A 26,852-nucleotide genomic window follows, 5' to 3' on the forward strand; every position below is an offset into this window, starting at 1 on the left:
AGGAGCCCTCGTACAAGGTTTCTTTGACTATGCATGCACCTCCTGGTACCACAGCACCTCAAAGGCCCTTAAATCTAGGCTCCAGACTTCCCAAAACAAACTGGTCAGGCTCCTACTTGGCCTCACCCCCCGAACCCACCTCATCCCTGCCCACTTTGACAGGCTGGAATGGCTTAGGGTCGACGACAGAGTACAGCATCTTGCAATGGGTCTGGTCCACAAGATTCGATACACCACCAAGATACCCATGTACCTGTCTAGATACTTCCTTAACGTTAACGAAGTCTACACCCACAACACCAGAGGGAGTGCAACGAACCATGTACAACCCAGATTCGGTACAAACAAGGGACTAAATTATTTTCGCTCCTATATCACCAAAATGTTGAACGCCCTACCAACAGTCATTAAGACATGCAAATCCCTTGACTCCTTCAAAACCGCTCTCAAAGGGAACCTACGGATGGCTGCAATTCGAAACTGGCCCCCGTAAAATCTGAATCCCCCCCCCCTTTTCCCTCACTGTATATGTTTCTTTTCCCTTTTTACCTCCATTTTGATGAATTCCTGTTTTGTTCTTTGTCTATATAGAAGTGTCTATTTGTACGTCTCTAAATGTTTTGATGATGGTGGACCCTCTTGTAAACAAGTGTAATGCTTAATTGGGTCGTCCACTCACAGTTAACAGCCTTTGTATTGAGTTTGTGCTTGAAATGTACTGTAATTCTGCAAACTGTTAATACATATTTCAATCAATCAATCAAAAAGGAAGGAGTGCTTGTTTTACATCGGGAATGAGCGACCACGCGGGCGGGGCTTTCCCACACTAATACAACCACAGAACCCAATTTTGGCAGCCACATCGCTAGTCCAGTGGTCTAGAATCTAGACTAGAAAGTCGAACATCTAGACTGAGTCTAGATGGACCTCACGAGTTCTAATTCTACTGCTACTATGTCCAGCTATGTCCTATGTCCAGCTTTGAGGGTCAATCCGTGCACTGAAAACAAGACAAAAGTGTGTTAACACAAACATTGAAGACAAAAGTGAGGACTCAAATGGTAATAGTGGCCAGAATGAGATGATACATGTACATGACATATGATATGATGATAAGAGCGCCCCTCACTTCACACGGGTGTGATTTTTCCAACAACTGCGGACTACTTTTTTGGAAAATAAAGTCGTTTTTGTGAGGTTAGGGTTAGTGCGTTTTGACAGCTTGAGAACAATGTCGACGATGTCGCCCAAAATATAAATTATTATTATTTATTTATTTTTCAATTTTTGTGTGTGTGAAAAAAGCCTGGTGACGCGAGGTTACTTCCTCTTCTTCAGAGTATTCCTCTCTAACCTTAGCCCCTCAGTCCCTACTGAGGGAACACTCTAACCTATGATTGGACACATTTTGATGCCATTCACCTTTGCCAGCCAATGACGGTCAAGCATTTGCGGGTCGTGGGCGTTTCTTTTCGTCTTGTACAACGGAGAGGAGGCAGGCAGCAGCAGCAAATTAGCAATAGCAAAACGTGCGGCGGCAGGCAGACATTCAAGCATTGAAGCAGACGTCCATTTAGCAAGACGTTGACGGTACGTGCTAACATCTATATAATATCATGCATTATTATCAGATTGTGACGACTTTACCCAGTGAGTGGCCGAGAAGAACGGTAAAATATAGTATTAAAAGGCCTTCTTAATGTAGCGGCATATCGGGCAAAACGGTCCCGCAGCAACTAGTCTTTGTTCATTGAACCAAAACCTAGCTAAGGCTAATGCTAGTTAATGGAGAGAAGATAATGGCTGCTTTCCTCCAACCTAGACCATTGTGAAACTCGCTGTTTTAATCCCTATTTTGCGCGTGTGTATTTGGGGTTGTTTGTCTGAGGTCAGTGTTGGTAAACACAGACATTTAACCGGGTGGTGGTGTGTTCGCAAGACTGCTATGAGGCTAAAGTTAGCACGGAGAGGATAATTTGGGGGGTGGGGACTAAAAAGCCCCACCAGGCAGCAGCCACACATAGCGGGTTAGAATTAAAATGGCGTCTCGTCTGGACCGATTCTCTCCTCCTGGCGAGGCTGGTGTGGTTATCAGTGGCCTGTCTTACATTTAACTCGTCCATTTTGTGTTGTTCCATTTGATGCACTCGCAGAGTTAACAGATGGATGAAATACAACACGTGAGGATTTGATTGTGTAAGACAAAGGAAGAGGTTAGGTAACCAGTGGCCTCAGCCAGTCTTCATCTCTAGTACCGTAGTACATTTAAATCAGAGTAACAAATGGAACGTGGATCCATTTGGTTCCCTTTGTCCACTCAGGTGGATAAATTAACCTGCATACGTAAGGCGAAGATGATGTTGGAATGCATGATTCAACAGGTTCTACCTGGAACGGATCACTGCTTAGATTTATAATTTCAGCTCTTTCATTCTAAGACTTGCTAACATGTGTTTTGTTTTCATGTCATTCATTCCCTAGCCTAGCCTAGCCTTGTTTACAGACATACTGCTAACAGAGGGTAACAGAACAGACCATTAAAACGAACTGGCCTTTTTTAACACCAAATTCTTGTCTTCATTTTGGGTTGTATAACTGCTTAAACGTGGGTGTTTTGAATGTAACCGCTGCCCTGCAAGTGACGTCCCACGATTATTTAGGCTGGGTGCCTGGCAACTCATTTAGCCCAATCGGGGGTGCATACTTAGTTTAGACTAGTAAATACTGCACCCCACAATCATTCACATTTCTGCCAGTGACGGCACTTAATTTAACCTAAACAGAAAACTAATCTGTAAAGGTGTTAATTTGGTTACAGTATTTGTATCATAAATCTCTTGCTGTGTAGGCCACATATTCGTACATATATTTGGGTTGGCCGTAACGGAGTCTGAGTGGGTAGAGAATGCCACCTAGAAATCAGAATTTATAATCTGCACTACGCAGCGTTTAGTGAGTGTAGGTTTTGGTCAATGTTTGCCCCCATAATATGGAGGTTGCTAGGGTTCATGTGGTTTCTCCCTGTTCATCATAGCCATAAGCAGAACCCTTTCCATCTCTAGCATTCCTGTTGAACCATATAGGTCAGGCTCTCCACAAAACTGAAACATATAATTTTAAATTACTTAATCTCGTCTTGTGTCTTTTCTCCAAAAGGGGCCAAAGTTACTGTCCTCTGCTGCTGTGAAGACCTTTAGCACTGCCATTCACTGACTGGACTGAAGAGGAGTCTACTCTCTGCTGACCAACTATGGTAATTTAGTATGACCAGACATCAACCCATGGATACATGCCAATACTTTTGTAACAACTTTAAACCTTGCGCCCCTAATTTGGGCATGTCGATCAAATCAATTAGAACAGGAGTATTCAACGGGGGTCAGAAATAGCAGATCTACAAGCTTGTAGATGTTTTCAGCTAAGAGGTTTGGTTTAGAGGCAAAAAAGAGCAGACCATGTAGGGAGCCAAAGGTTGAGGTAATTGACCTTTTACATGGTTAAATGTCTGAAAATGCACTTCAACATGAATCCAACACTGAGGATATTGTTGTCAAACAAGTCTATGAAACTATCTATGAAAAAGTAATCTCCAACACAATTTTATACAATATGTAGTGGGGGGGGTCCCTGCTTCATCTTTCTCTCTCAGCTGAAGGCCTCGACAGAGTCTGTTTTGCCGTGTGGAGGGGTGAGTCAAAACGCACACAACAAACGCAATGTTATTTAGTCCTTACATAGTCCTATTGTAGGCTTGCATCTTGCGTAGGTCTATAATGTGCAATCAACTATTCGTCCACTAGATGGCAGCTATGACAGATTAGTTTGTACACACTGTAGGTACTGACACATGGCCACTTTATTTTTGTTATGAGTTGAGCTGTAGTTATAAATGTATACAGTGAGTTTTACACTATCATCATCATAATTTAAGTATATACCACTGCCTGTGCTGTCCAATCTACAAGCTCATACCGTGACGCGTTGCAAGCTTGAAACTTGTTTGTTCTATTTTAATTGACCCAGTTTTGCGTCTTTTGCTAGTGATGTAATCAAGACAATTAATCATTGCGTTCACACGGGGCAGATTAAACGATGCAGTCTACCATTAATTGTCAAAAGAACGGAAAACACGGTTTGTTGGTCGCGTCTCTAAACGGCCAAATTGTCAACAAATGGAAGCATAGGATTAGGAGACTTGTGTCGAGGACCTTCTTGGGCTGCGTTGGATTGGGGTTCGTTCCTAAGCTGACGCAAGGGGAGATTTCTCTCACCCTCTGTTGCTTAGCGCTTCCTGCGTCGATTACGTTCGACTCTGTAAAGCACTTAAGGGGTCATTGGCCTGACATTTTTGAAGACCCCTGAATTAGAACGTTAATTCTAACATTTTGTACTTTCTGACAAAATAGTGGTCGTCAAGGACTCTCCAAAATTGTTCAGCTTTTGTCGGTATGGGTCCCATGACATGATCAATCTAACCATATAGGAGGAATTTAAGGCTTGTGGCATCCTGTGCCAGTATGTTGTCACTCAGTACAAGCTGCTCTAGACTGTAGAAACACATGCCACTGCTTCCACTTCAGTGCCCTGCTGACTGTAAATACGTTTCGGCAACATGCATGCCTTATGTCAGCATTAAGCGCCATTGGTGTTTTTGTTAAACCTAACAAAACTGATATTAAAAGATACTAGCAACACAGATGTGACTTAATTGTGACCATGGTACAGACCTTCACATTTTTAGAAAAGTAAGCTAATGGTGTGAATTAAATGTTAATTCAGTCATTCTGAGGAAACCCCATTTGAATGTAAAATACAGTCATTCACACTTCTATTTAGGGACTAGATTTAAATCCCAGGGCACATTATGCGAAGAAAGGTGTTGCATTCCTCCTTTTGTATTCCCATGGGGTCTCTTCTGTCTGAGGGGGCGCTCCCAACACCCTCTCCTAGCTGGATAGTTTTTTTCCCCCAGTAGAAGTCTGACAGGAAACGGGGAGTGATTCTGCTAATAAAAATATAAATTTACCATTTACGGAAAAACATAAGCAGTTGAAGTATGGAGATGGAAGGTTTCTGCCCGACAGCAACAATGCATGTTAAATAAATCTTCTTACTGAAGAGCTGTCCTCTTTTCTGTTCACAGCCTCCTCCAATGCGGCACCGCGGCATTCGCATCTTCATGAATGACGATCGTCACGTCATGGCCAAACACCAGGCCATCTACCCCACACAGGAGGAGCTGGAGAGTGTCCAGAACATGGTGTCTCACACAGAGCGCGCCCTCAAGGCTGTGTCCGACTGGTTGGATGAACAGGAGAAGGGTACTACTGTTACCATCAAGACGGAACCGGATGCCACAGAGACTGAGAAAGAGAGGTGAAGGAACATGGAATGTCAGACAGTAGACAAACTAAACATAACCGTCACGTGAATCCTGGTTTATAGTTTGGTAATGATTTCGGTGTCACAGAAATGGCCCATATACAAGCTTATTGATCGGCTATTTTGGTGCGCAACACCATGACATACACCCAAGTATAAATAAGCATAGCTAGTGGAGCGGTGCTCGTTCCCTGTGGAGAGTGGCAGACGGCGGACGCACTGGAGAGAGAGCACATAATAGACTGTATACTGTACAAGCCAGTTCTCCAGCATTCATATTATATTAGTAACATTGCTGTATGTTTGTAAATGTGTGCAGTAATATCCTGCATATAAGTGCTGCATTTTCAGGAATCAATACATTTGTGTGCAATTCCTGGCATTCAGGCCCTGATGACATTCAATTATTAGATTATAATATAATCCTTCATGTTGCCCAGCCCTACTCTGCAGTGGATTGTTTTTTGTTAACACATTTTGCCTGCTTATTCATTTATATTTAAATATTGAACTCCGTGTGAAGTGAGTGGTGCAACTCCGTGTGGGGGTCCCCGGAAGTTCCAGACCCCCAGGAACGCGCCCAGGGGGCCGGACCAATTCCGGCAAGCCGCCCCGAAACGGCTTGCCGGAGAAATGACAGTTACCGTGTGGTACCCTCTACTGTACTGTACTGGCACACCCAAAATCATCATATATACAGTTAATATGTTTGTTGGGTTGCGCACAGGTGGTGAAAAACAACCATGCTATCTTCGTGCTCATACCCACCCAGCCAGGCACCCACACACATAGCTCCGTAAGGGAGTGGTTGCACCACTCAAATGTGTTCTAACTAATCTCTCCTTCCCTTCCTCTGGTGTCTTCTCTCAGTGACCCCAAGGAGCTGGCAACCCGCTCTCTGCGTGGCGTGATGAGGGTGGGCCTAGTGGCCAAGGGCCTTCTGTTGAAGGGAGATTTAGATCTGGAGCTGGTGTTGCTCTGTAAGGACAAGCCCACCATCACCCTGCTGAAGAAAGTGTCAGAAAACCTGGCAGTGCAGCTCCAGGTGAGAGGAGGTTGCATATTTATTTTTCTCAAAGGGCACCCAGTTTGATATAGATTAGGCCACAGGTCCTCATTTGATAAAATGTCTGTCTCTGGGAGCCCAGTCTACACTACAGTGTAATGTGTTGAGTTGAAGGAGAGCCCTAGTTAAAAAAAATCACACCCGTGTGAACTGAGTGGTGTAAGGTCTTATATAGACTGATCAACTGTGGTCTGACGTAATGTCTGACGTAATGAAATCACACCCGTGTGAACTGGGTGACCATAGCAACCATGCTCATGTTTTGGTACGAACAGACACGTAAACTAACAAAGCCAGTTGTAGGAGTGGTTTACACCACTCAAAAACAAGGTAACTAAGTCATAGATTGAGTGCAACGTAGTGCCTAGAGGAAACTTGGATACCAGGAAAACAATGAGCGGTATGGGCGTTTTAATTGCCTTATAGGTGTGCATCAGCAGTTTGTAGTGTGCGTGTAGAAACTATGCTGTTGAATGGGGAGGGAGGGTGCTACAGCATTCTAGATCATTGGTGGCTTAAGTGAGCATGCCCAGAAGTCAATAATTTGGTAGTTTCACTGGTCCAGTCAGTGGTTTGTGAGATTAGCTCCAGACACACAAACCGTCCAAGCCTCATGGATGGTTAGAGAGCCACGCTGTTCGATGAAATGTACAATGGAGAGGGAAAAAAAGATGTGCCGGTTCTATGCAATGGAAAAACACCATTAGTCCCCAACTGATCTGCACAACACAAATCACACGATAAGCCTTAATTTTCTCCTTCCTCTGTCATAGACTATTTCGGAGGACACATACGTGGTGACCCAGCACGTCCGCGAAGCCACGATTGTCATCAAGACCACGAAGGAGCCTCCACTCACCCTCACTATTCACATGACGTCGCCGCTGGTCCGCGAGGATGTGGAGAAGGCGGCCGCAGGAGGTAAGATGCCACGCAAGGGCTCCACGTCTTCCCCATGCAGCGGAGCCCATGCTGAGCAGAGAAGCCAAGCAGGCAGCCTAGAGAGATATTGTTTATTGGGCTGTCAATGGAGCTAGGGGATACGAGCCAGCTGTCATATAATGAACCTGTGCTATGTTTATAGCTCTTTAGACATTTGTCATAGTTCCATGTAATGTGATTGTACATTTTTTGATGGCCCAATATACAGTATAGGACAGCTAGTCTTAACTGACCACAATGACCGTCGGACATGGCTTTCTCTCCCCCTTTTTATGGTCAAAGAACCGACTATATGAAGGCTTACTGAGAATTTAACACAAAAAAACCAGAGACCACTTTGTTTGCATGTGTTTTTATCTTGATGATGAACGGTTTGCATTGCAGCAAAAATGACTGGCAAAAACAAAAGGAGTGATGAGAACGTCTTTGGTCGCTAGACCCAACCAATGGCTGCACAGTGTCTGGCATTCCTCAGTAGGGAAGGGGCGAAGGGTTAGAGATGGTGCTCAGGGACCCCTTTGACTCTGCATGGCTGAATGTCATGTTCGCCCAGTCACAGTCAAATACCTACCCTAATTGTTCACTGGGCTAGAGGAGCTTAAGGTACTGTAAACACTTGAAACCGGCTGCTCTTTTGGAGATGGGCTCTGAAAACATTCAGTGCTCGAGATAATGGTCGCTTTACTACAACAAGAAGATGGGGTTAAGCACTTTCATCCTGGTGTCCCTATTTTGGGCATGTCATCATAGTTGGGGAAAAACTGCAAAAATGGCAGACTTGAGCTTGCACATTGGCTATTTTTGCGATTCATCACATGACTAAGTATAATGGCGCTTAAATTGTTAACCATTTTTATACCTTATATACTTTGTTGACTGTCCCCCAGGGGTCTATCCATGGCCCACTCTTTTTCCCTCTACACAAACATCTTTTCACTAAAATTAGCTGATCTACAAGCTCACAACGCATCGCAGTGTGGTGCTTTGTGAGCTTGTGGCTCAGCTATGGTCACAGATAGTTCACCTATTATGACATGCCCAGAATAAGGATGCTAAGGTTCATGTGGTAATCAGTTGACCAGGTGTCAACCCCTTGAATTCATCTGTAACCCCATGCCAGCAGCCATACCCCAAGCTTTTGGGTCTTCTATTAAAAGCCATCAGTTTTGCTGCAGTGTGGACCTGTTTGAATATCCGATTTTTTTTGTGCATCTGATAACTGCTGCCTGTGGTTCCAATTCTGATTCTCTCTCTGTCAAGCCTTCTAGTTTGTCAATTTTTAGGGACGCTGGACCTTTGACCAACTGGACGCTCTCTGTCTCGGAAGGGGCTAAGTGCAGTGTACCCAGTACAGGGGCGGAGGGGAGGGGTTCTGCCTCCCGTTTAAAAAAAAAAAAAAAAAAAAAAATGCACCTCAGAACTTTAACCACTGGAACTGAGGCTTACATTATTGAGTTAACATGGAGATGCAACCTCCCTTTCTGACAGTTTGCTTATCACCCCCATACATACATTGTTTTCCAGGTACCACACACAAATCCACATCACATAGTGTAACTTGTTACTCCCAAGTAGTCTTTTTTTAGTTGAGGGACCATTCTAAAAAGCCATATTAACAGTGGGGGGAGGTTGCAAGATGTTTGGTTTGTTCTCCGACGGTAGGGGTCCCCCTCCTCTCCCCCCTATTCCTGCCTGTGGTTTGGGAAGGCTGCCTGTGTTCCCCCCTGGCCGGTCTGACAGAACCCCCCTTGGTCAAACTGTACCTTGTCTTCTTATTCCACCCGCCAATAGAAACGCTTTCAGTCAACGATCCTCCGGATGTTCTGGACAGGCAGAAATGCCTAACTGCCTTGGCATCTCTCCGCCACGCCAAGTGGTTCCAGGTTTGCATCTTGTCTTTATTTGTCTCTAAGAAAACAAACAAAACACAAAAGTAGTTTTGAGTTGGTTTTTTAAACTTCTTTTTTTCCATGTATGCTGTTTTTGTCTTTTATTGGGCCGTTGTTGTTTTTTTCTCTTTTTTTCTAAGTGTAACACTTAATGATACATACGAGAGTTTCTGAGGAAACCTTTGTCATTACATTTTTGTTGCTTTGCTGACTTAACCAGGTTCTATTGTAGTACCAATAGTCCATTGCTGCCTTTAGTCCCCATGCTTCAACAATCTCCCAGGCAATCATTTACATTAACCACTGCTGAATTGAAATTAACAAAGCATACAAGTTGCTTGAGTGATCTATATATCCAGGTGCAATATTTCTATAATATGGTGTGAGTTAGTCTTGTTATATTATTTCGTATTGGATACAAGCTACTTGTAGAGCACCTGCTTTACCATCAAAGAGGATGATTATTAGTTGTTTAATTTGCTAGAAAAGGCTGTGGATAACTATTCACACTACTGTGTCATCTTTGGCCTTTTCCACTTTTATGCTTGATTTATTCTGTCGCACGACTCGACGTGCACCAAAAATAGTTGCTTGTAGATCAGCTATTTTTGGCTCAGCACGTCCTATGACGAGTATAAATCAGATTTTCTGGTCAGCTGTCCATCACCTGCCGCTTGTTCTTGTAGAGTTTGTGGCCTCGATTATTCCCATGCTCTGTGGATATGTCTTGGTTTTCTTTGTGCCGCAATTGGAACAGGAATATTGCACCTCGTTTCCTATATTTGAGAGTCGCACGTATTGTCCTACTGATTTTCTCCCCAAAAAATGACCCACTGAAGTATCACTGCCATCACTTGTAGTAGTGAGTAGGTTTTGTTCATAATATGCTATACAGCCTCATTCCTCAACTAAATTCATTAGTACAGTTTACCCACACATACCAAATCTGCCATGCCCACAATAACTTACTTTCATCAATCCAGCTCTCTACTTTTAACAGCCATAAATGTCTTTGTACAGTTCACATACAGACCTTCTCTAATGTGTGCTATTACAGAGCCCTTGTTGATTTCTGCCATAATGACAAAAGTTAAATCCTTGTAGTCCGTGTGGCTTTGGTTTTTTTTTTGTTTTACTTTTGTCAGTTTGAATGTGTATCGTTATGCTCGTCTGCTTTTCCTTCCTGACGTCGTCCTATTAAGACTAAGGCCCCTCTGTCGTCCTCCCTCCCTCCCCCCAATACCTGCTTGTGTCCACAGGCCAGGGCCAACGGTCTGCGCTCCTGCGTCATCGTCATCCGTATCTTGAGGGACCTGTGCGCCCGTGTCCCCACATGGGCTCCTCTCCGCGGCTGGGTGAGTCTCGCCTTTGACATCCTCGCAAGTAAATTCTTGCAGGTTTTTGCAGGCGAAACAGGCCAGGGTGGTGTGTTGTTGTTGCCATCGGTACTATCCTGTTCCACAGCATCATGAGATCTTTCTCTTCCTTCCTACCTTGCAGCCGCTGGAGTTGCTGTGTGAGAAAGCTATCGGCACAGGGAACCGACCAATGGGCGCAGGAGAAGCCCTGCGGAGGGTTCTAGAATGTCTAGCTTCTGGGGTCCTCATGGCAGGTAGGCAGCTAGGTTAATCAAACTAATTCATTTAATTGACTATGAAAGAGTATTGATACTCCACCAGTATCCCTATTTTGGGAATGTCATTATAGGTGAAACGTTTTAAAAATATATAGTAGCACATAGTAACACATTTATTGGCGCCCTAAAGAAGGCAGCCTACAAATGACTCCTTTACCTCCAGATGGTTCTGGAATCTGTGATCCGTGTGAGAAGGACCTGACGGATGCCATCGGCCATTTGGATCGCCAGCAAAGAGAAGACATTACACAGAGCGCACAGGTGAGCTGTGGTCTGGCTGAAGAGTGAAGACAGATTTATTTAATTGAGGTCCAGTGTCATGCACTGAAAAATGCTATTTCTCGTTCGCAAAATGATGTCCTGTATAAATCAGGCATGAGGTGTGCGCCTTGTTCTTCAACAGCGCATTGCATGTGAAATTGACTGCGTCTTGTCTCTTGTGTCCTCAGCATGCCTTACGGCTGTCTGCATTCGGACAGCTTCACAAAGTGCTGGGAATGGATCCACTCCCCTCCAAGATGCCCAGGAAGCCCCGGAGCGAGACCATTATCGATTACACAGGTAGAAACAAACCCAACACCATATGGCTAGGAAGTATGATCGCAAGGTGTAGAGGGGCAACCTCTCCTATCCACAAGGTGGAGCAGTCCACCAAAGCATTATGGTCATCCAGTCAAACACACAGACTACATAATTTTTTGGGCCATAGGGTGCATGTGTTCACATTGAGTGACTGCAGTTTCTTCCAGTGGTGAAATGTCCCTTTAAGAAATTGTGTCCAAATGACCATCTATAGTATAGTATTCAATACAATGCAATTTCATAGTATAGTATTCAGTATTAAATAGTGCAATTTCTGTCCTCCAACATGGTATTATGTGACCAGCTTGTGTGCTGGAGGTTTGTTTCTGTACATATGGTGTGTGTTCGTACGTACATGCATACTTGCATACATGCATGCATACATGCATGCATATATCCATACATATGGTATAGTAGAGTGAAAACGTGGGAGAGAATGTGTCACAACCCAAGATAGAAGGTAGAGTCAAAATAAAATGAGTGGTTCTACCTTCGCTCAGCCTTGACAGAATGATAAGCTTATTGGCTTGTCACTTGTTTTGTTTGGTCTTCCTTTTTTGTTTTACTTTTCGTTTTTGTAACCTTGTTTCATTTTGACAACTTTGGCTCTTCTGTTTTCATTCTGTTTACTGAGCACCGTCTAGACAGTGTAGTTCTTTGATTTTTACTCTTTGTGTGGTTTTATTGGCGTTGCATAAACTACAGACTGCTATGTAATAAACGGAAGCGTTTTAAAAAATATGTCTGGTTGTTGTCTTTTCAGTGCAAATCCCGCCCAGTACGACCTACGCTCCACCAATGAAGAGACCAATTGAGGAAGAGGATGGAATGGATGACAAGAGTCCAAACAAGAAGAAGAAAAAGCTGCAGAAGAAGTGTAAGTGTTTTTCATTTTGAAGGACTCTCGGTTTCATTATGCAGATTAGGCCACAGACCTCATAGTATATATTTTTAAAATCTTCACCAATCTATACTGTAAAATTTTAACTCTTTGACAGTTACAGAACTGTAAGGGTCCATTTGGTTCCTAACTATCAGCCATTTAGCCCCTAACTATGGGCCATTTATCCGGGGACCCTGTAGAACGCCCTCAAGGACCGTTGACAACCAGTGACCTAGACTGGCAATAGAAAGCCCTCCCTCCTCCAGTGAGGACACTGCAGAGTCACTCTCCACCTTCCGCCCTAGTCTGAAAACCCACACTAACCAGGTTTCAGTTCAGTCTCCCTCTACGCTCGCTGGTATTTCCTATCATTGCCTCTACACTTGAAATTCTTCAACTATCTTTGATAGGTATGGTAGGTATGCTGCTTACTTGTTATTCTCAAAGTGTAAATGGACCACTAAAGGTTTTGCTGTGTTCCTATTACTTTAGAATGTAGGCCCTAACCCTCAAACACCACATGCTGTATAGTAATAATTAGTGCATTGCAAAAACCTTGATAAATGGAACTGTATTTTATGCGGATAGTACCAGTGTAAATAAGTGCTACTTTAAGTAACTGTTTGTGTGAATCCATTGGTTGTAATGTAGATCTGTATGAATCTATAGCAACTTCACTCAGCCAGCAGGCAACTGTGCAGAGCTCATAAGAAGACACAAAGAGCCAGACAGCAAGTTATTTGATTTAATCGTATCAAGGACATACTGTAATACACGGCTTCGCAACGTTGGGTCTGGGAACCACCAGGAGTACAAATGCATCCGTTTAAACACTGGGTCAATTTGTACCCTCTAGGCATGTTCCTAGTGGTTAATTTCACTGACGTGTACACGATATTTTTTAAAGTTTTTTTCCCATAGTCGAAAATGTATTAATCAATTTATTTATAGAAAGTAACACCCAGAAAATGTTGCACATTTTGATCTATAGTACTCACTGAGTTCAACAAACTCGGAGGATTTTACAGTACTGTCGACTGGGTTTCCAGAGGTCTGTGGCATGTCAAACTGGGGGCCCTTGAAATGAAAGACTGAGAATCACTGCTGGCTGTCTTGCCTAATATGTTGTGGGGGCTTATCATGAAGTCATTGGTGTATAACTTACCTTTCATTCGTGCCAACTAGGAACCGGGAAGTATTGTATTTACTTTAAAACGTCTACTTCCCACTTCAGAGTGTTAAAAGTGGTTTGAGGATTCTGTAAGAATCTGTGATGGCTCTTTTGCGTAAACAAACGTTTTGTTCAAACTTTCATTTCACCTTTTGTCTCTCCCTCCCCAGCCCCAGAGGAGAAATCTGAGCCTCCCCAGGCCATGAACGCCCTGATGAGGCTGAACCAGCTGAAGCCAGGCCTCCAGTACAAGCTTGTCTCTCAGACAGGGCCCGTCCATGTCCCGGTCTTCACCATGGCCGTAGAGGTGGACGGCAAGGCATTCGAAGCCAACGGCCCATCCAAACGCACTGCCAAGCTCCACGTAGCTGTCAAGGTGAGCACCAAGACTGCTTTAAAGAAGAATTCCATGCTAGAAGGCTTTCTTACAAAGAGGTCCAGGTGTTTTTTTGTGCAAAAACTCCTTATTGGCTATTTCCCCTACCATAAACCCTCAATGAATTAGATTGAATTGAATGGGGTGTTGTGCTAATTCGCTTATTTCCATCGAAATAAGTATTAAAGTGTGCCGCTTGGGATATTATTTACATTATGAAGAGAGGATATATACAAAAAAATAATAATTTTGAGTGATGGAAATACGCAAATTAGCACAACACCCCAGAGCCCCATTCAATTCCAATGCAATTCATTTAGGGCTTATGGTAGGGGAAATAGCCAATAAGGAGGTTTTGTACAAAATAACACCTGGACCTCTTTGGTGGGGACGTAACAACTACAAATAAAGGTAAGAAAGCCTTCTAGCATGGAATTCTCCTTTAAGGCTGATTTGTAATTAATTTTACGGCAGTATCTACAAACCTACTGTGAGCTTGTAGATCGGCTACTAAAATGCGAGTGTTTCCATACCACAGGGTTCTAAAAGGACGTTTAAGTAAATCTGGGTTGAAAACAAGCATGGTATTTTATAAAAGTCCAGGCGGAGTTGCCCCTGAGATTGTAATTAAATTTAAGATATAACCCGACTGGGCTAATGAATGTACAACTAGTTCAGCAACAAAGGGGTGGACAGGAGACATTTCTGCCCCTTACGAATGCACTGTATAATTCCATGCTGGTGGAGTCAGAACCTTTGAGTATTGGGATCTGCCTTTAGAGTGTGCTGTGGTGCTGACTGTGTACCTTTCTCCTCACCCTAACCTGCTAATTGTCTGCATGGACACCCTTCAGGTCCTTCAGGACATGGGTCTTCCCACAGGGGTGGAGCTCAAGACCGCTGAGCCTGTCAAAGCGGAGGAGCCAACAGCAGTTACTCCCACTGTCGACGTACCAAAGCTTGTTGTCAAACAAGAACCCGACACTGCCACCACAGGCCAAGCCACTACAGAGAGCACTGATGGTGCTGCAGAGGTACAACACATACCATACCATTACAATACAACATGTAATGTGGCACAAGGCACAAAGTGGATAGGTAATACAATATACAACATAGCATTACATTGCTTGGTCGTAAACCTAAATGTGACTGCATGTGCAGGGCTGAGACTGAAAAAACAAAAACAAATTCCCCTTACAGTATCTACACAGTCAATACATTCCGATTTAGATTTAATTAGTTGAAAGTACAGTACATTTCCTGTATATCATCATGAATAACGTTCATGCAGAGCGCTCGCCAGCAGGGACCAATTCTGACGAAGCACGGCAAGAATCCGGTGATGGAGCTGAACGAGAAGCGGCGCGGCCTCAAGTACGAGCTCATCTCGGAGACGGGCGGCAGCCATGACAAGCGCTTTGTGATGGAGGTGGAGATCGATGGGATGAAGTTCCAGGGCACCGGCTCCAACAAGAAGGTGGCCAAGGCCTACGCTGCCCTGGCCGCTCTGGAGAGGTTGTTCCCAGAGGGCTCTGTAACAGAGGCCTCTAAGAAGAAGAAAGGACCACCCATGGTAGGCCAACAAGCACTGATCCTAATTATGCTACTGCCAGTATATGGATGCATGTTTTTGTGCATGATTCCACAGCTTTCTGTGGAAATACAAAATCTGGGGGCAATATCAAAAGTTGCATGTAAACACAAGCAAGGAGGCCATCACAGACAGAAATTTTACAAATCTGCTACCTCAGGAATGTGCTCAACTTGAGAGCCAATAAAATTATCTGGGAGCTTATCATATAATGCTCCTGTGATCACGCCAGAAGGCGTTCTCTCCCAAAGCGAGTCACCTCGTTCGTATTATTAAAGAACCGGGTTTACGTTTGTAACCTATAGTTTTTTTTTAATGCTAACCGAACACAGCCGAAACGTTACATCTTGTTCTTAGTTGAACAAAATGATGCTTCGCTCATTATGACCATTTTAACACACCTTATAGATCAGATATTTTCTGCAAATTCTGAGTCTACATACATGCCATGTTGAAAAATATTCTTTCTCTTTTTAGCATGTCCCAGGCTTTGGCATGATGGGAGGCCCAATGGGCGGCGACTCGGCCAACCACCGGGGTCGAGGGAGAGGAAGAGGAGGCCGAGGTCGGGGCCGGGGCTTCAATAACGGTGGAGGCTATGGAGGAGGAGGTAATGAAACCAAAAAGACAAATCTCTTATCACTTACTTTTACCTCGATAAAAAGAATTGTGCTTGTGCAGCACTGGAATTTAGAGTCACGCGTTTGTCTAATTACTACATTAATTATGTGTGATCCAATTAGGTGGCTTCGGGACCTACGGTTACGGGAACAATGCCAACTCTGGATACAGTAAGTATTGGGTTATTTAAATATTTCTCCAATGTTTGGAAGTACTCACTTCTTTCTGCGTTGCAGTAAGAATCTTATTGGCTTGATGTACTTTGTTGCACGCTGTTTCTCTCACCAAAAATAACGAATCCACAAACTCAAACCATGCTGAGATGAGTTGTGAGCTTGTAGATGAGCAATTTTCGGTGCACAGCACCAGCGTGCAGCTCAGTATAAATGTGGCTTCGGAAGATAGTGGACTACAAGAAAAATAAAACACTATACTAATTTTGTTTTAGTATAGTCTGACTGCTCAAGACGCAGGATCACAATTGGCAACGTTTAGAAACAATGTGATGTGTATTGGGTTGTTCGCTTTTGAGTGATTTTTACATTTCTCTGCTTTAAGCCACAGGAATGTGTTCTTTTGACATCCCCCTCTCTCTTATCAGAGAACCCCCTACACGCATACACACACTTTCCCTCCTAGCAGCCTATTCTGAGGACTGACCAGCATGAGCGTGACAGGAGCAGAGAAATCTAAACAACCCAACAAATTAATGAAAAGGAGAAAAAAAAGCTTGAATAATCTGACCAAAGGAATAATTTACAACTGCCGCCTTTTTTAATGGCAGATCAAATAAACTAAATCTAATTTAATTTTTCCCTTCTCTGCCCTGTCTCACTCTTTAGGTGACTTTGTCTCAGACTGCTATGGCTACCACGAGTTTGCGACATAGATTCCCTCCCCCTCCCAAATCTTTTAAAAGACAAAAAAAAGAGAGAAAAAGAAAATCCAAACAAAGCTTGTAGAGAGGAAAACGAAACACAAAAAAACGGCTCACTAGTCTTCCCAGCGGCATCGGGAACTCTCCACCACAAGTTCACACGCTGGGAATCCAGTCGCATCAAGCCCTTCTGCCATGTCTTGCCAAAACCCACATCATGTCTTGCCCCTACACCTCGGAGAGACTTCATGCCCCAGAGAGCATGTAGCTGTAGTCGCCTTCCATTCTCTCACTGTGGACGTTATCGGACAACCCGGATCGGCCCAAACTACAGCCTTGGTTTATAATAGAAATTATCTTAAGTGTTGGACCATAACGGGGTTTGGTATTTGGGTTTGGTGTATTTTCTTTTTTTTTAAATCACCTGGACGAAAAGGATGAATTGCCTTTTGGGGGTTGTATAACATACTGCCTATTGGATACTGCTACTTTCTACTGGGCTCTCTTCATACTTACTTAATATTCTGTGAATGGTTCTAATTTGATTGTGTTGATGCCTTTGTACCAATCAATTTCAATAATTGTTGAATTATGTCTTTTTTTATTTTGTTAGTTTGTTTCCCCGTTTGAGAATGTCACATTGCAGTTTTTTGTCAACAGCACTGCTAACAGTCATTGCTACTGAATGCATGATGAATTTGAATACATGATATTCCTATTTTGGTGAGAGTGTTATATGCTGGCGAGTCACAGCATCTCCTGACTGTGACGGTACAATGCATAGGTTGACTGAGGCTGTGTTGGCACAGTTTGCACAAAAGACTGGCTGAAATTTGAGAACCTCTAGTATGGCTGTGAAGCTGTTTTTATATTTTGTTGCTTTTCTTTTTTTTTAATAAAATAAATGTGATGTCCCCATTCAATATTGTGGAACTATGTAGTCATTTAACACATTTCGGTGAAAATAGGCGATCTACAAACTCGGTGTGTCACTACGTGTTATGAGCTTGTAGGTCGGCTATGTATGGCGAATACATTGGGTTTGGAGGTGGAAAAGGAGGATGCCTACTGCCTAATATAGACTCAGAACTGGTCAATGAGTGTGTAAATAACGTTTTTAATGTAATGTTGAGTGTCTTGTGACTAGGTTGTTGTGCATACTGGTCAGTGCAATAAGCTGTGTTCATGTCTGGCTGCGTGGCTTCTCTAAGCCTTTTGCATATCATTTTCACCCAACTATCAGATTATTACAACAATGGCGGCACGAACGGAGGAGGCGGTGGTTCTAACGCCCAGTCAGGAGGCCCGCAGGCCAACTCTGCGCCCGCCGCAACGCAGAGCTCCTACGGCTCATACTACCAGAATGACAGCACCTTCTCCTCCACCACATCTGCCGTCTCCAAAACCCCAGCCAAGAAGACCCCCATGCTCCAAGGAGGTGGGAAGACCACATCGTTCCCTGGCCCTCCTGGGGTGAGCGGAGGCACCACAGGGGGCTACCAGGCTGGTGCTACCTCAGGCCAAGGCTCATACAACCAGTACAGCCAGGGCTTCGGGCAGGGCAAGAAGAACTTCAACCAGAATGCCAGTCAGGGCGGAGGGGGTTATTCCTACAGCACTGCCTACCCTACCCAGGTGACTGGTGGCACTGGGAGCAGCGCAGACTACAGCTATGATGGTGAGAGCTAGCATGACACTAGTATTAACAGTTCTGATGCCCAGGACGTCCACACACGACTTATCAAATTAAACCGCGGGGTGCACGTGGGCACGTCTTGAGGTATTTTTTATCGATATAAAACAATCCATATTTTGGAAGCTGCTAGGCAACGCCGTGCTCGGACCCTCCCGACCTGTGTCACGTGTGCGCACACCCATCACTTCAATTGAGACCAGGAAGTTGTACATGCACAAATTTGGGCATGTACAACTTCCTGTTCTCAACCAAGGAAGGGAAGTGGTCACGTGACTGGGCTGCGCCATGACACTTTCATGGGAGCCAAACTACCCGAAAGTTTGGCAGAATGCACTGGAGTCAATGAGAGCTCAGTGACCAGTTCATGAACAAACATTATTTATGAACAATTGAGACCTTTTGTAAAGTAATCACTTCTGGAAAATAACAGAAGACATGTAACACATTATTTTCTCCTGTGTTGTTATTCGATGTGTACACTAATTTTTATAGAGGTATGGTATCTAAAGAGCACAAAGTACCTTTCTGATCGCACTAAGTATCGCGAAACTTCCCACCGTTTCCATACCTGCTGCTGTTTAGATCCTCAGATAAAATGATATTCTGTGCACATCGAAAAGTAAGTGATTAGAAAACAACCTGTGATACGTCTTCTGTTTTCCAGAAGTGATTACATTACAAAAGGTCTCAATTGTTCATAAATAATGTTTATGAGCTGGTCCAGCCGGCTCCATTCACTACCATGTATTCATTGCACTTCCGGTGTAAGGCTGAACGATTTTGAGAAAAAATCTAATTGCGATTTTTCTGACCAATATTGCGATTACGATTTGACTCGCGATATATTTTTTTTTAAATCACACCCATGTGAAGTAAGTGGTGCAACTCCGTGTGGGCGTCCCCGGGGGGGTCCCCGAAACTTCCAGACCCACAGGAACACGCCCAGGGTGCCGGCCCGGTTCAGGCGAGCCGCCCTGTGTCCGAAACGGTCGAAAAATTACAGAGTTAACGTGTGGGGGTCCCTGTACTGTACTGTACAGTCACTGTACTGTAATGTCACACCCGAAATCATCATATAGGGCCTATACAGTTAGTATGTGTGTGTGTTAGGCTGCGCAACAGTGACACTTGTGTGAAAACCAACCAAATGCTATTTTCGTGCTCAGACAGACCCAGCCAGCCAGCCACCCACCCACCCACAGACACACAAAGCTCCGTAATGAAGTGGTTGCACCATTTAAAAAGTAAAGCTTCAATTTAGTATTCACTGTGTCCCTTTAAAAAGTAATGAAACATTACCAAATGGCATACCATTCATTTACTTTACCAGGCAGTGATGTCAGGATTCACATGATGTGAGACAGCTCAAAATAATGTAGGCTAACCAAATTGACCTGTGTTTAATTAACTACAATAAGAATGTGTTAAAATTGTAATGTTAGAAAAAATTGTAAACAGCTCTCTGGATACAGACCATAAATGTAATGTAATTTCCAGACTTTCTATTTAAGTGCAATTGCTATTAGGCTACAGTTATCTAATCATCAGAGCACAATATTGTGATTCTCATTTAATATTCACATTTAGATATTATGTAATGTTCAATTGATTTATTTGTTTTTGAGGGGCACTATAGCCCCTCCAATATCCAGCCTTTAGTGTATGGTCACAAACGTCCTACACAAACATTAAATTCCCATTATGTCAGTGTCTGAGCAAAGACATAGGCCTAGTGTCTATTTTACGTCATGATGATGATAAGAGCGCCCCTCACTTCACACGGGTGGGATTTTTTTAACCAAATAAAAGCATATGCATTGCATAGGCTATCAATTATTAGAGATAATTTTGTCTGAGGTTTAAGACAAGCTCATAACTTTAACTTTAATGTGTATTAGCTTGTTGGCCGGCTATTTACCCACCACGGGTCCTGGTGTAAGCTCTTTTTCAATGACTGCTCTACTCTGATCTCGGTACAATTTCGCGGACCTCGCTCAGACAAATCATTACAAATGTACATGCACCACAATGGAGACCGGTTCACCAGAATCGGGGACGACGACGACAATGTAGCATTAAAATAAACAGGGGACAGACAGGACAGCGCCGTGCCATGCGAAGTTGTGGTGTTGCCGTGGGATGTTTTTACTGTCGCTGCACCATGACAGGTCTTGCACAAAACTCTCTTGTTGGACGTCTGTAACGTCAAAACCAAAATAATGCCATATCCCCGAAGTGCCTGATCTCTTTGGGATTAAATTGTGCGGACTTAAGAAAGTTTATTCGGGCTCCGCAGACGCTATGCTTGCATCTGCTCCTCAGCTGGTGCTGACTTCTAGCATTAGCATCAACGCACTGAACACAGAGTAGACGTAAATGATTACTTTGTTTTGGGCACTGGGGGAGCGTGTACACATCTACACATGCACTGCAGTCACATGCACTGCAGGGACACTTCTGATTGGTTAGAATAGAGCGCACAGTACAGCCTTGTTGTAAATACTGGATCAGACGTGCTCCGGGTTGAATATTATGATAAAAAAAAACGCAGCCTTTGCGATTTGCTAATCGTGTGGTTTCAAATCGCAATTTTGGTTTGAAAACGATTAATCGTTCAGCCTTATTCCGGTGTGAGTTTGGCTCCCATGAAAGTCCATGAAAGTGTCATGGCGCAGCCCAGTCACGTGACCACTTACCTTCCTTCTCAGAGCTTCCTTGGTCTTGGCAAGGACTGTCTAAAGAGGACGAGACGCGAAGACAACATGGCGTCGTACGGGCGACGCCATGGTGCTCCATGGAAGGAAAGAAACATGTGCAATTGGCTTTATGCAGCCAACACTTCTGCGTTCAGCTTCCTTGGTCTCAACTGCGCATGTTTATTTCCTTCCATGGAGCAACATGGCGTCGCCCGTACGGTCTTCGCGTCCCGTCCTCTTTAGACAGTCCTTGGGTCTTGGTTCCTTGGTCTCTTGGCTCTCTGCGCATGTTTCTTTCCTTCCAGGGAGCAACATGGAGTCCACCGTATGGTCTGCGCTTCCTAACCTTATTTAATTAACCTTTGTTGACGGCCCGACAAAACACCCTATTTTCTCTGAATCTACGGCATGGTGGTGATCATAACAGCGATGTTGTGTTCTAATTTCTGACTTAATCATGCATTACAATATTAACGCTTCTAAAGAGAGATCAGACTTACTAGTGATTATCTATTAGTTTGATTAACTGTTTATATTTGTGAGTGAACGTTTTAATAATATTGTGGTGTTCCCTCTTGTGTCCTTTTACATCACTGGTTCTCAAACTTGGTCTGGGGATCCCCAGGGGTCCTTGGACCAAATCGACCCTTCCCTGTAACACTTGAATCGGTGGTGAATCTGTTAAACAATGAGGATTTACGGTCATGCATATCAAACCCATTGAGACCTAAGGCCCAGTAGGTTCTCAAACTGCTTCTCAAACTTTCATGTCAAGCACCTTTATTTGGCCACCGACCCCCATCTTAAAATATTATTATTTCCGTGGACCTCTAGAAGCAAAGATTTGACTTAAAATGTTGGCTTTAAAACATTATGTTCAAAGATTTGCACAAATTTGAATAGCCAAAGCATAAAATAATGGATAAAGTGATTAAAATCTAAAATGACGGATGCTTTTCTGGTCTTAACCCATTTTGGGCGGGAACCCCTTTTGGTGTTGGCATTATGTTATGCTTTAGCTATTGAAAAATAGCAGATCTACAAGCTCATAGTGCGCCACCAAATGGCGTGCTACGAGCTTGTAGGTCTGCTATTTTTGAAAAATCGACTGACATAGAAACATAGCTTTTTCAGAACTCAGGATGTAGAAGACATTTTTAGAATCTGATCTCAGGTCAAAATGGGTTAATGGGTTAAAAACATTTATAATCACTGTTGCATTAAAACCGTTTTATGGAAAATGTGTCATCTCAACGCTCTGATTTGCTCGTAGGTTACAACACCCAGACAAATTACAACACACAGGGAGGCAGCAACAACAACCAGGCCTTTGGAACCAACCAAGCCCCGTACCACAACCCAGTGGGCTACGGCAGAGGAGACCCCAGCATGAACTACCAGTACAGATAGACGGTGTCCAACCCCATCCTGTTTGTGCAGCCTAGCATCCCGTCATACCACCACCACCATCAGCAGCATCAACTGCCCTTCCACATCCCCGGTCTCCAACCCTCCCCGAAATAAACAAACTGACCCATGGCTAGTTTACACTCCACGCTTCTCATGTGCTTCTTGGATTGGCTAATTGTCACTGGTGTGGGCACAAATTGGACATTTTCCTTTTTTGTCCCTTTTCTTTTTTTTTAGATGTCAGAGCTGAATTGTGACTGAATAATGTGGTCTGTTCCAGTGGTCTGCTCGGTGTTGAATCTAGTCTAGTGTAAAGAAGAAATAATAATGTTTTTTTTAATATATCAAACCAATCACTGTCCTCATCACCACATAAGAAGGGTGATGCTGCAAACCATTGTTTCATATTATAGTTTCTTTATTGAAGGACAGGTGTATAGCTGTGGCTGACTTTTCCCCCTCATTTGACTACTGAGGAATGTTGTATTTCTTTCTGTTAAAAAAAAAAAGTACAATAAGCCTGAGAACTAGTTTTGCTCACTGATTGTTTTATTTTCTCTCTTGCTTGTAATTTTGACTTCTTTTGTAATATTTTTCTTTGCGTGATGTTGGTTATTTTTAAAAGTCCTTTTGGAGATTACTGGAAAGACATGTTGTGATGTCAGGTCCACATTTTCTTCTCAATGTAGCTTCTGGGTTGGGTCGGATATTTTCTGTTAAACATTGTATAAGAAAGTGTGTTTGTATCAATTAAAGGATTTTTATTTTAAAGAACGAGACTGGTGGCATTTTTAAAGAGTATGTTCCGCAAACATGAGAACAATTTGTGGTGAAAAGAAGCTCTTTGAGTGTTGATTTAATAGCTGGTAAGGTCTAGGGCCTAGGCCTACATAATACCATTTGCCATATGTCTGGTGTCACTCCAGTTATACCATATCATGTTTTCATTGCCCTTCCTGAAGTCCAATCAACAGGAAATCATTGGTAAGGACATGCCTGCAGTGGTACGATCTTAGTATACTCTAAGGGTACGATGAGTTTCTATATCCTATGGACTCAAAGCAGTGGTTCTCCAACCATTTAAAGTTACAAGCCTCCATTTGGTCACCCACCCCCTTAAAGGGATAGTTCAGATTTTTTAACTTAAGCTGTATGAAATACTTGCCATTAATATAGTGGTTGCAACTGTAGTAATTGATTGCCCTGGGAGTTCTGCTCTGGTTTTGGTGAAATATTAAGTAGTTCCGGTCATTTTGTGGGGGGCACAGGGGGCCACGCATTAAAAGTAAATTAATCCACAACGTAATTTGTATTGTTGACCTATTTCTAAATATTAGTGCAACCTTTGTTCATTTTGACCCCTCTATCACACAGAACTGTTTTTTGAAGTTGAACGAAAGTTATGATATTTTAGAAATAGGTCAATACAAATTACGTTTTGTGAATTAATTTTACTTTTACTGCGTGGCCCCAGCGCACCCCACAGAATGACCGGAATTACTTAATATTGACCAAAACCAGAGCAGAACTCCCACCACGGGACTCGGGCAATCAATTAATACAGGTGCAACCACTATATTAATGGCAAGTATTTCATACAGCTTAAGTTAAAAATCTGAACTATCCCTTTAAGGACGCCCCTGGCCCTAATATTGTGAACCACTGTTTTGAAAGGCAGCTTCATGGGATTTCTCCATCTAGGCCCTGCTGTTCTAACCTGACTCCGCCAGATGGGGCAGCAGAGAGTACACTGGGTTCCCCCCTCCTGCTGCTGCCCCATCTGGCGGAGTCAGGTTACTGCTGTTCTGCCTTAACTAGAACAGTGTGCACAAATCTCCACCAGGTTATCTAGCCTACCTGCAGGGTCCGCAAACTTTGGAAGGCAGTGGGAATAATACAAATAAATCTTAACTTTTCTTGAAGAAGAATCAGAAAATGTCAATTACAGTTGTTAGGACATAGAGCCCAGAGTTTATTATATAAATGTTTCATTATTCCAGATTGTTATTAATTATTATTCAAATAAAATATATTTATACAATACAATCTTTCTGTTTTGCCAATGGTTTTGGGGCTGGTTTGCAATATCTTCACAGACAACCAGTGGGCCCTGGCCCCATAGGTTGGGAATCGCTGACATAGAGTATCGGGCTCATCTTTTACTGATCATACTCTCAAGCTTCGATAGAATTCTGCATGGAGCAAGGAGAAAATATTGAGTATATTACAAAAGTTTCTGCTGTCCAATGAGTTGAACCTTTTATTGTTATGATTGAAACGTGTTTGTTTCACATTGACATTGGGTTGTGTTTGGACAAACCTTGCTTTCTCACACATCCCACAATAGCTGTGTTTACATGGACACTTTTCTTACAATCTGATTAAAATAAACCTGATTGAAGCTTAACATAGGTACATTTGTTGTAGAATTGAATAAATGGAGGAATAGGGAAAGTGCAAGAGGATAACAGGGTCAGGGTGTTACAGGAGAAAGGATCGGGGAAAAGGGTGCGGTTCTTTCCTTTGTCTGTCACTTTATACTGGGGCAATACATTGTAAATGTATGTGCACGTACCCTTAATGTGTGTATGTACCCCAGTGGTGTGTGCGTTCAAACAAGATACCTTCCAATCAACAGTCTGCGTTGGCCCAGAATTGTACATATTAGGGAAAGTCTATAGTGGTCTTTGTGTGCTTGTGACGTGCGTGTGAAACATGCGTGAGGTATGCGGGGGGGTAACTTGTATATGGTCAGTGAAAGATGATTCCCTTCAAATTATGTGTCTGTGCTTAACTATGCTATCAGTGTGTGGCTGGGAATGTGTGGGTGCCGTGCGTGTGCGTGCATGTGACCCTATGAGTCTGTGTATATGTGCTGTACTGTATGGCCTGTGTGTGTGTGTGTGTGTGTGTGTGTGTGTGTGTGTGTGATGGCCTGGTTCCCTGAAATATGCCACAGTAGTAAACACAAACTTTGTGTGAAATAAACAAAAACATGAAATGCCATTGATAATGAATGGCCATTTTTACGTATAGTGTAACACAAACATGGGAAAAGGTAAGGTTGTGTTCTTATCATTATGCACCGATACACGTCCTTCCTGCATGATCAATAATTATAGCCCAATGACATGTATCATTTTAATAACAAGTAGGCCTACTTTGTTTTTCTACTGTACTTGATGCTAATACGATTGCACTTTGACTTGAGAAAGATTGCAGGGACCTTGTACTGTGGCAGCGGTGGCCGAACGGATTGCAGAGCGGTCTTGATACCGGAAGGTCGCCAGTTCGAATCAGCGGTCCGACACGTTAAAATTACCACCGCTGAAGTGCCCTTGAACAAGGCATTGAACCACTATGATGAAATGTTCTATGAGCAGGGCCTGGTTGGAAACAAGTTCTTGAGCTTAGCCCAGATACCCTGGGTAAATATAGTAATCATTTCATTTCATTTCATTACTATTTCTATATTGTGGTATTGCTATACTTTTACACTATTTCTTCCACCACTGTTTGTCCACCAGATGGAGTCATTGAGCTAGTAGAAACTCTCTTCTCAAACGACTTAAATGGACACTCCAGATTTTACTGTGTGGCTAGCTACTTGTGCAATAGTATGTTCCAACTTCCTTTACATTTTTACAGGCGTATTAAACAGAGTTATAGGCCTAACTCATGTACAATTGGCCTTAGCTCTGTTTGGAACCTCAATATCTACGCTGCTACGCTGAGGTTCCGCAGAAAGCTATCCCTGCACAGGTCGAAATTGAGTCGAGCCCGTCAACAAACCGTGGATTAAACCCTTTTCGCAGGTATCAGAACCAAGATACAGTTGATAAACTTAGGGTAGGCACGTAACATTTTTATTAGGGTTGTCCCGATCGGATCGGTGATCGGAAATCGGGGTCGATCACGTCATTTTCAAATGATCGGAATCGGATCGGTAGCAAAAACATCATGTGATCGGGACATCCCTAATTTTTATATAGGGGTGAAACACTTACAAAAGCAGTCAGATAACTCACGAA

The 26,852-nt window shown here is 43.2% G+C and overlaps 1 protein-coding gene across 7 annotated transcripts; it reads left to right on the top strand.

The window, feature by feature from the left end:
* Positions 1-1,440: 1,440 nt before the first annotated feature.
* On the top strand, positions 1,441-23,598 carry LOC306936472 (interleukin enhancer-binding factor 3 homolog). 7 transcript variants are annotated; one of them, XM_079519971.1, is made up of 18 exons: positions 1,441-1,590; positions 3,157-3,253; positions 5,144-5,376; positions 6,253-6,427; positions 7,222-7,369; positions 9,182-9,273; positions 10,539-10,634; positions 10,780-10,891; positions 11,046-11,176; positions 11,365-11,476; positions 12,261-12,374; positions 13,722-13,927; positions 14,782-14,961; positions 15,222-15,503; positions 15,999-16,131; positions 16,265-16,312; positions 18,263-18,697; positions 22,685-23,598. In XM_079519971.1, exons 2-18 carry the CDS (start codon positions 3,251-3,253, stop codon positions 22,819-22,821), a joined length of 2,637 nt encoding a protein of 878 aa, XP_079376097.1. In that variant the 5' UTR covers positions 1,441-1,590; positions 3,157-3,250; the 3' UTR covers positions 22,822-23,598. The 7 variants fall into 7 exon arrangements, with proteins under 7 accessions (XP_079376097.1, XP_079376098.1, XP_079376099.1 ...); XM_079519972.1 differs by having other exon boundaries at positions 15,999-16,126; positions 16,263-16,312; XM_079519973.1 differs by having other exon boundaries at positions 15,234-15,503.
* The last annotated feature ends 3,254 nt before the right edge of the window (positions 23,599-26,852 follow it).

This window comes from Electrona antarctica (genome assembly GCF_951216825.1).
Source record: "Electrona antarctica genome assembly, chromosome: 14".
In the NCBI taxonomy this organism is placed as follows: domain Eukaryota; kingdom Metazoa; phylum Chordata; class Actinopteri; order Myctophiformes; family Myctophidae; genus Electrona; species Electrona antarctica.

Excerpts from the sequence above, each read along its gene's own strand:
- LOC306936472 (XM_079519971.1), top strand. Across the intron at positions 7,370-9,181 it reads GGAGAAGGCGGCCGCAGGAG|AAACGCTTTCAGTCAACGAT; the intron begins GTAAGATGCCAC and ends ACCCGCCAATAG. Across the intron at positions 16,313-18,262 it reads CAATGCCAACTCTGGATACA|ATTATTACAACAATGGCGGC; the intron begins GTAAGTATTGGG and ends CCCAACTATCAG.